At 42.4% G+C, this 10,218-nt stretch overlaps 1 protein-coding gene across 2 annotated transcripts in view; it reads left to right on the forward strand.

Moving 5' to 3' along the window:
* Window positions 1-8,718, forward strand: part of iqgap1 (IQ motif containing GTPase activating protein 1) — a 45,155-nt gene extending 36,437 nt beyond the window's left edge. For both annotated transcript variants that reach the window (XM_056413237.1, XM_056413236.1), the window contains exons 31-37: window positions 540-675; window positions 746-833; window positions 1,533-1,742; window positions 5,532-5,698; window positions 6,437-6,559; window positions 6,702-6,810; window positions 7,350-8,718. In XM_056413237.1, the coding sequence (XP_056269212.1) occupies window positions 540-675; window positions 746-833; window positions 1,533-1,742; window positions 5,532-5,698; window positions 6,437-6,559; window positions 6,702-6,810; window positions 7,350-7,463 (947 nt within the window). In that variant the 3' untranslated portion in view covers window positions 7,464-8,718. The remainder of the gene's footprint in view (window positions 1-539; window positions 676-745; window positions 834-1,532; window positions 1,743-5,531; window positions 5,699-6,436; window positions 6,560-6,701; window positions 6,811-7,349) is intronic.
* The last annotated feature ends 1,500 nt before the right edge of the window (window positions 8,719-10,218 follow it).

The following is a 10,218-nucleotide window of genomic DNA, read 5'->3' on the forward strand; positions in this document are numbered from 1 at the left end:
TAATCTTGAATAAAGAAATTAAATAATATTAATATATCAAATAATATATAATATTATATAATATTAGTATATAAAATAATATATTATTTAATATTAATCTTGAATATAGAAATGGTATAATATTAGTGTATAAAATAATATATAATATTAGTATTTAAAAGAATATATTTAATCTTGAATCTAGAAATTATATAGTATTAGTATATAAAATAATATATTATATAATATTAGTATATAAAATAATATATTTAATATTAATCTTGAATATAGAAATTATATATTAGTATATAAAATAATATATTATATAATTTGACTAATGTGAAATCTAATTGTTCGATAGTTTTTTTTAAAATAATCGGGAATATATAAATAATGTTATATTCATATTATATATTTATATTATATATTCATAATAAATTTTTTTTTTAAATAATCGATACATTTATTTTTAGATGAAAATTTAATCAGAAATATAAGTGTTAGATTAATCTATTGGAGAGCAGTCATAAGCAGAGCCAACATGCCCCCCCCCCCCTCAGGTGAGAACCCCCTCCCCCCCAACGACCCCAACAAGGAACTGATGGGGAAGACGGAGGTTTCCCTCACGCTCACCAACAAGTTCGACGTCCCCGGCGAAGCCAACGTGGAGATGGATGCCCGCACGCTGCTGCTCAAGTGAGTCGCGCCGCACGCCGCTGGCTCCACGCCGCGACTTTGTATTCAACCACTTCCTGTTTCCTCTCAGCACCAAGAGGCTCATCGTGGACGTGATCCGGTTCCAGCCCGGAGACACGCTGACGGAGATCCTGGACCACACGGCCGGGACCCAGCAGGTCAGAAACCACATGGAGCATAGACTTCTATACAACCAGAGGAGTCGCCCCCTGGTGGTCAGGAGAGAGAATGCCGCTTTAACACATGAAGCATAGACTTCTATACAACCAGAGGAGTCACCCCTGGTGGTCAGGAGAGAGAATGCAGCTTTAACACATGAAGCATAGACTTCTATACAACCAGAGGAGTCTCCCCCTGGTGGTCAGGAGAGATAATGCAGCTTTAACACATGAAGCATAGACTTCTATACAACCAGAGGAGTCGCCCCCTGGTGGTCAGCAGAGAGAATGCAGCTTTAACACATGAAGCATAGACTTCTACACAACCAGAGGAGTCGCCCCCTGGTGGTCAGGAGAGAGAATGCAGCTTTAACACATGAAGCATAGACTTCTATACAACCAGAGGAGTCTCCCCCTGGTGGTCAGGAGAGATAATGCAGCTTTAACACATGAAGCATAGACTTCTATACAACCAGAGGAGTCACCCCTGGTGGTCAGGAGAGAGAATGCAGCTTTAACACATGAAGCATAGACTTCTACACAACCAGAGGAGTCGCCCCCTGGTGGTCAGGAGAGAGCATGCACCACAAAGACCGGGGTGGATCCCTTAATGGCACATGGACAGGAAGCGGGCGCTCTACTTCCTGTCCGAGCGGGCTGAGCAGCATCACTAACTCTGGTCCACCTCGCTGCCCACAGGAAGTGGAGTACCAGCGGGCCATGCAGAGGCGGGCCGTCCGGGACGCCAAGACCCCCGAGAAGATGAAGCAGGCGGCGCCCGCGGTGGACGACGGCCTGACGCTGCAGGGCAAGAAGGACAAGATCAAGAGCAACCTGCAGCGGCTGGCCGAGCTCGGCAAGGTCCAGCCCGAGAACCGGTACCAGGACCTCATCAACGACATCGCCAAGGTCCGGGTCCACGGGTCCTCACCTCGCACGCCTCTGTGTGTGTGTGTGTGTGTGTGTGTGTGTGTTCTGTCCTAAACGTGTGTGTGTGTGTTCTGATCTAAACGTGTGTGTGTGTGTTCTGACCTAAACGTGTGTGTGTGTGTTCTGTGTGTTCTAAACGTGTGTGTGTGTTCTGACCTAACGTGTGTGTGTGTGTTCTGACCTAAACGTGTGTGTGTGTTCTGACCTAAACGTGTGTGTGTGTGTTCTGACCTAAACGTGTGTGTGTGTTCCTACCTAAACGTGTGTGTGTGTTCTGACCTAAACGTGTGTGTGTGTGTTCTGACCTAAACGTGTGTGTGTGTTCTGACCTAAACGTGTGTGTGTGTGTTCTGACCTAAACGTGTGTGTGTGTGTTCCTACCTAAACGTGTGTGTGTGTTCTGACCTAAACGTGTGTGTGTGTTCTGACCTAAACGTGTGTGTGTGTGTTCTGACCTAAACGTGTGTGTGTGTTCTGACCTAAACGTGTGTGTGTGTTCTGACCTAAACGTGTGTGTGTGTGTGTGTGTGTTCTGACCTAAACGTGTGTGTGTGTGTTCTGACCTAAACGTGTGTGTGTGTTCTGACCTAAACGTGTGTGTGTGTGTTCTGACCTAAACGTGTGTGTGTGTGTGTGTGTTCTGACCTAAACGTGTGTGTGTGTTCTGACCTAAACGTGTGTGTGTGTTCTGACCTAAACGTGTGTGTGTGTGTTCTGACCTAAACGTGTGTGTGTGTGTTCTGACCTAAACGTGTGTGTGTGTGTTCCTACCTAAACGTGTGTGTGTGTGTTCTGACCTAAACGTGTGTGTGTGTTCTGACCTAAACGTGTGTGTGTGTGTTCTGATCTAAACGTGTGTGTGTGTTCTGACCTAAACGTGTGTGTGTGTTCTGACCTAAACGTGTGTGTGTGTTCTGTCCTAAACGTGTGTGTGTGTTCTGACCTAAACGTGTGTGTGTGTGTTCTGACCTAAACGTGTGTGTGTGTGTGTGTGTGTTCTGACCTAAACGTGTGTGTGTGTGTTCTGACCTAAACGTGTGTGTGTGTGTTCTGACCTAAACGTGTGTGTGTGTTCTGACCTAAACGTGTGTGTGTGTGTTCTGTCCTAAACGTGTGTGTGTTCTGACCTAAACGTGTGTGTGTGTGTTCTGACCTAAACGTGTGTGTGTGTGTTCTGACCTAAACGTGTGTGTGTGTGTTCTGACCTAAACGTGTGTGTGTGTTCCTACCTAAACGTGTGTGTGTGTTCTGACCTAAACGTGTGTGTGTGTGTTCTGACCTAAACGTGTGTGTGTGTTCCTACCTAAACGTGTGTGTGTGTTCTGACCTAAACGTGTGTGTGTGTGTTCTGATCTAAACGTGTGTGTGTGTTCTGACCTAAACGTGTGTGTGTGTGTTCTGACCTAAACGTGTGTGTGTGTTCCTACCTAAACGTGTGTGTGTGTTCTGACCTAAACGTGTGTGTGTGTGTTCTGACCTAAACGTGTGTGTGTGTTCCTACCTAAACGTGTGTGTGTGTTCTGACCTAAACGTGTGTGTGTGTGTTCTGACCTAAACGTGTGTGTGTGTGTGTGTTCTGACCTAAACGTGTGTGTGTGTGTTCCTACCTAAACGTGTGTGTGTGTGTTCTGACCTAAACGTGTGTGTGTGTGTTCTGACCTAAACGTGTGTGTGTGTGTGTTCTGACCTAAACGTGTGTGTGTGTGTTCTGACCTAAACGTGTGTGTGTGTGTTCTGTCCTAAACGTGTGTGTGTGTGTGTGTGTTCTGACCTAAACGTGTGTGTGTGTTCTGACCTAAACGTGTGTGTGTGTGTTCTGACCTAAACGTGTGTGTGTGTGTTCTGACCTAAACGTGTGTGTGTGTTCTGTCCTAAACGTGTGTGTGTGTGTTCTGTCCTAAACGTGTGTGTGTGTGTGTGTGTTCTGACCTAAACGTGTGTGTGTGTGTGTGTGTTCTGTCCTAAACGTGTGTGTGAGTGTGTGTGTTCTGTCCTAAACGTGTGTGTGTGTGTTCTGTCCTAAACGTGTGTGTGTTCTGTCCTAAACGTGTGTGTGTGTGTGTTCTGACCTAAACGTGTGTGTGTGTGTGTTCTGACCTAAACGTGTGTGTGTGTGTTCTGTCCTAAATGTGTGTGTGTGTGTTCTGACCTAAACGTGTGTGTGTGTTCTGACCTAAACGTGTGTGTGTGTGTTCTGTCCTAAACGTGTGTGTGTGTGTGTGTTCTGACCTAAACGTGTGTGTGTGTGTTCTGTCCTAAACGTGTGTGTGTGTGTTCTGTCCTAAATGTGTGTGTGTGTGTTCTGACCTAAACGTGTGTGTGTGTGTTCTGACCTAAACGTGTGTGTGTGTTCTGTCCTAAACGTGTGTGTGTGTGTTCTGTCCTAAATGTGTGTGTGTGTGTTCTGACCTAAACGTGTGTGTGTGTGTGTTCTGTCCTAAATGTGTGTGTGTGTGTTCTGACCTAAACGTGTGTGTGTGTGTTCTGTCCTAAACGTGTGTGTGTGTGTTCTGACCTAAACGTGTGTGTGTGTGTTCTGTCCTAAACGTGTGTGTGTGTGTTCTGACCTAAACGTGTGTGTGTGTGTTCTGTCCTAAATGTGTGTGTGTGTGTTCTGTCCTAAACGTGTGTGTGTTCTGACCTAAACGTGTGTGTGTGTTCTGACCTAAACGTGTGTGTGTGTTCTGTCCTAAACGTGTGTGTGTGTTCTGACCTAAACGTGTGTGTGTGTGTGTGTGTTCTGTCCTAAACGTGTGTGTGTGTTCTGTCCTAAACGTGTGTGTGTGTGTTCTGTCCTAAATGTGTGTGTGTGTGTTCTGACCTAAACGTGTGTGTGTGTGTTCTGACCTAAACGTGTGTGTGTGTGTTCTGTCCTAAACGTGTGTGTGTGTGTTCTGTCCTAAACGTGTGTGTGTGTGTTCTGACCTAAACGTGTGTGTGTTCTGACCTAAACGTGTGTGTGTGTTCTGACCTAAACGTGTGTGTGTGTGTTCTGACCTAAACGTGTGTGTGTGTTCTGTCTTAAACGTGTGTGTGTGTTCTGACCTAAACGTGTGTGTGTGTGTTCTGTCCTAAATGTGTGTGTGTGTTCTGTCCTAAACGTGTGTGTGTGTTCTGTCCTAAACGTGTGTGTGTGTGTGTGTTCTGACCTAAACGTGTGTGTGTGTGTTCTGTCCTAAATGTGTGTGTGTGTGTTCTGACCTAAACGTGTGTGTGTGTTCTGACCTAAACGTGTGTGTGTGTGTTCTGACCTAAACGTGTGTGTGTGTGTTCTGACCTAAACGTGTGTGTGTTCTGACCTAAACGTGTGTGTGTGTGTTCTGACCTAAACGTGTGTGTGTGTTCTGACCTAAACGTGTGTGTGTGTGTTCTGTCCTAAACGTGTGTGTGTTCTGTCCTAAACGTGTGTGTGTGTTCTGACCTAAACGTGTGTGTGTGTGTTCTGTCCTAAACGTGTGTGTGTGTGTGTGTTTTGACCTAAACGTGTGTGTGTGTGTTCTGTCCTAAATGTGTGTGTGTGTGTTCTGACCTAAACGTGTGTGTGTGTGTTCTGTCCTAAACGTGTGTGTGTTCTGACCTAAACGTGTGTGTGTGTTCTGACCTAAACGTGTGTGTGTGTGTTCTGACCTAAACGTGTGTGTGTGTGTTCTGACCTAAACGTGTGTGTGTGTGTGTGTGTGTGTTCTGACCTAAACGTGTGTGTGTGTTCTGACCTAAACATGTGTGTGTGTGTGTGTTCTGACCTAAACATGTGTGTGTGTGTTGCAGGACATCAGGAACCAGCGGCGGTACCGTCAGCGGCGGAAAGCCGAGCTGGTGAGGCTGCAGCAGACCAACGTCGCCCTGAACTCCAAGACCGACTTCTTCAACGTCCAGATCGACTCGTACAACCAGTACATCAAGACGTGCATGGACAACCTGGCCAGCAAGGGCAAGTGAGTGACCTTTGACCTTTGACCCCGCGGCCTCAACGCGTCACGGCTCAGTGTGACTCGCCACCGTGTGCCGGAGTTCTCTCCATCATAAATCACTCGTTGTTCATGGTTAATTCTCTTTTTTAGTGAATAATATTTGAGGCCAATGAATATAAGTAATGAAATAGATGATAAGCTTTAATAAAAGAGCAAAACATTGTGAAATAAAAATACACTAAGAGCAAAAAAATGTATAACTTAAAAATAAAGTGAGTGATTTAAGAAAATAATCATATAATTTAATTTGGAGTTTTAAATGCATTAGAGTTGGATGGAATAACAATTAAATTAAATGTTACATTTTAAATACAATACAGTCGTAACAGTGTACAACCTAAATACAAAAATATAAGTGTTTAATAAAATAACAAAACAATGAAATCTTACCATTTTAACACAATAAAATGGGTGTTTAATGAAATAAACACCCAATAACAAGTACGTCACATTTTTAAATGCAGTATATTGATCAATAGAAATAACAACAATAAAGTAGAATAACATCATACATGAAGTGAGTGAGCCCGGTTGATGGTAGACCAGAACCCACAGGGACCAGAACTCAGGAGCCGGATCCAAACCACCAGGGTGTGAGAGTCAGAAGTGTTTTCATCATGAAGCTGTGGCCAATGCAAACAGGTTGTTGTTGTTGTTGTTGTGTTTGGTTCCTGCTCCTGAGCCCCCCGTCTCGTCTCTCAGGCTCTCAAAGAAGCCGGGCGACAACAAGGCCAAGAAGAGTAAGCAGGTGTCCCAGAAGTACACGGCGTCCCGCCTCCACGAGAAGGGCGTGCTGATCACCATCGAGGACCTGCAGCCCAACCAGTGAGTCTCCACAGGCTCCGCCTCCACAGGCTCCGCCTCCACAGGCTCTGGACCAGGCGTCGGACGAGTGTCTCGCGACCGAACGGCCGATTTAAAGGTCATCCCGTCGATCGGCTCCTTGACGACGTTTCTCTCTCCGCAGGTTCAAGAACGCCATCTTTGAGATTTCTCCGGCGGAGACGGTCGGCGTGTTCGAGGTCAAAGCCAAATTCATGGGCGTCCACCTGGAGACGCTCCAGCTGGAGTACCAGGTACGGGGCTCTGGTCCCACGGCAACGCGACGCACGATGCTCTGGTTCCATTGTGATGAACGGGCAAAGAGATCGGACCTAAAGTATAAATGATGACATCATGCTGTATAGAAGAAGACTAGAGACAGACATAAACTCATGTTTACAATGTTTACTGAGGGAAGACATCAAGAGAAGTAGAGTCACTATATAGACTTATATACAAACAGAGGAGCCCCCTGGTGGTCAGGAGAGAGAATGCAGCTTTAACTCATGAATCATAGACTTCTATACAACCAGAGGAGTCGCCCCCTGGTGGTCAGGAGAGAGAATGCAGCTTTAACACATGAAGCATAGACTTCTATACAACCAGAGGAGTCACCCCCTGGTGGTCAGGAGAGAGAATGCAGCTTTAACTCATGAATCATAGACTTCTATACAACCAGAGGAGTCGCCCCCTGGTGGTCAGGAGAGAGAATGCAGTTGGTTTCACTGGTAGCAAGTGACACGTTGTTGTTGTTGTTGCTGATAATGGATGTTGTTGTTGTTCCGTCCCTCAGGACCTCCTCCAGCTGCAGTACGAAGGCGTGGCGGTGATGAAGCTCTTCGACAGAGCGACCATCAACGTCAACCTGCTCATCTTCCTGCTCAACAAGAAGTTTTATGGGAAATAGAAACCGGGTCAGAGGTCACGCCGGCTGCAGACACTGAAAACCACAAAGCCCCCCCCCCCACTTCTCCCTCCTGCCGATGCAGCTTCACGTGCATTATTATTTTAATAATAGTTCTTATGATGTGGATCACCAGGCATGCTTTAGGGTCTGCTTTGTGGCGCGAGGTTTAAGATGTTGATGTTGTTTTGTTTCCTTGTGAGGGTCACGATGTCTCGTGCTTGGGCCTGGAGTAGTTCTATAAACAGAAATATGTATGTTTTATGTTAAGAGGCGTTTGTGGTCTTTCTTAGCCTCATGACTTTTAGTTCCCCTCCTCCCTTTGGAATATTAATATAATACAATGTCGCCCCTTTCACAATGTTTTGGGAGCGCTGATTCCATTCAATAACTGTTCCCGCTTATTCTCCGAGTTGTTTTCAATGACGGGGAAAACGGTTTTCCAGGATGCGTTTTTTTAAATGTTGAATTGGTTGACTGTAGTTCGTATTATTGGTATTTTCTCACTTATTTTATTATGAATATAGAGATTTAACTCTGATAAGCAAAGAGAAAGTGGCATCCCACATATCATTTGACATGCACATGCATGAAGGCATGCTCATATTGAGCTGCTGAACTTTAATTTGACTATTTCAAGCTACACGCTCACATCTGGCCCCGGAGTCTCCTGGTGGGTCGAGTGTTTGTTGTGAAGTGGACCGCTCTAAAGACTTTACTGGAAATGAGATGTATATATATTTATATTTATATATATATAACAAATATATTTTTTATATATATATTTATAAAATATATATATTTTATATATATAAAAATGTATTTTATATATATTTATAAAAATATATATTTTACAGATATTTATAAAATATATAAATATATATACATATTTATAAAATACATATATAATATATTTTATATATATCTTTTTAAAATATATTTATATATATTTTATGAATATATTTATAATTATATATATATATCTTTTATATATATATGTATTTTATATTATATATATCTCTCTCATGGGCTGTTTGTTGTATAACTGAAAGCACAGATTAGTTACATTCCAGAATATGGTTGGTAAACGAAACAAAAAAACATGTCAAATTTTAACTATATCGGCACGAAGACAACTCTTTTTCCTATCACAAGTAGTCTGAAATATGATGTTTAAATATGCAAATGAGGCATCATCTTATTAAATGTGTGCTAATTTCTTGAATGGAATATAATGAATATTGGATAAAACCTCAAATGTTTGTTTCATTTTGTTGACACATGAGAATCAAAGGTTTTTACACAAGGGGCATTTTAATATCTCTTCATATAAATAAAATACAATGTAGTATGCTGTGTGAACAAACCCCTCTGCATAAAGCTTCAGAATATGTAGTTATTATTAATAAATGTGTATAAATCACATGTTGAAGACGACAGGTGAAGAGGGTCAACACATTAACAACTAGAATGGGCACTCGGTAGAGCGCATACCTTCGCATATCACAAGATTGGGCATTGAATTATGAACATTTTGGCATTAGTTGCATGCCAATTGGACAAAAATGTATCGTGCTATGGTTAAAAAAAAGATTTTGACCTTTCCATGACCTTGACCTTGACCTTTGACCCGATTGATCCCAAAATCTAATCAAATGGTCCCCGGATAATAACCAATCATTCCACCAAATTCCATGTGATTCAAGAAGATTTGACCTGTTCATGACCTTTGACCTTGACCTTTGACCCGATCGATCCCAAAATCTAATCAATTGGTCCCCGGATAATAAACAATCATCCCACCAAATTTCATGCGATTCGGTTCAATACTTTTTGAGTTTTGCGAATAACACGCATACAAATAAATAAATAAATAAATACACGCCGATCAAAACATAACCTTCCGGCATTTTCAATGCGAAGGTAATAAATAGATATTACCATGAAACCGTACCAGCTCATTACTGATAAGATACTTATCTGTATTACAATTTTTCTGAGGTTTTATGTTTAGATATGCAAATGAATCATCTCATGTTAACTTTAGCAGAACTTCGGAGGAATCTACAGACAAAAAACAATCACCTGAATGTGGAATTAAATCTTTTCTTTGAATAAAAATAGAAGTTAAACCCAGTGACGTGTGCAACCATCTCAAACGGATCTTGAGGGTGTACATTGCGCTGGTGGTCCAGTAGGTGGCGCTGTGCACCATCCTCACAGACCTGGAGTCAGACCCTACTGAACGAGGTGTGGAGGAGGCCGTTAATGGGTTCTACCTGTTCGAGAATAAAGTAGTATTAAGGCAGTCATTATTTTGAGATACTATGTCATTATGTTGAGACGCCATGTCATTATGTTGCAATTATAATTCACAGTTCAGACACAGTCATTATTTTGAGATTTTAAGTTATTTTGACAGTTTCTTATTTGGAAACACTAAATACAAATATGAATTAAATATATCATTATTGTGAGATACTTAACATATGTTTAATTATGTCATTCTTTTGTAGATAATTAGTCAAAGCATTTAGAAAGTCTCATTTCCAGATTTTGAAAAATCTTCTCATAATAAATAAAATGCTTTTTTTTTTTTGTTCACCGTTTTCAATTCCATAGTAAATAAATAAATATTTGTTAACGTCATAATAATTAAGAAGACCGTAATAGATAACGAGTAATCCCGTAGAGACGCGTCCCTCTGTCGCCGCCCTGTGGACGCCGCGGGTACTGCCGCTGTTTAACGGGGGAATGT

Source organism: Pseudoliparis swirei, chromosome 4 (assembly GCF_029220125.1).
Source record: "Pseudoliparis swirei isolate HS2019 ecotype Mariana Trench chromosome 4, NWPU_hadal_v1, whole genome shotgun sequence".
Lineage (NCBI taxonomy): Eukaryota > Metazoa > Chordata > Actinopteri > Perciformes > Liparidae > Pseudoliparis > Pseudoliparis swirei.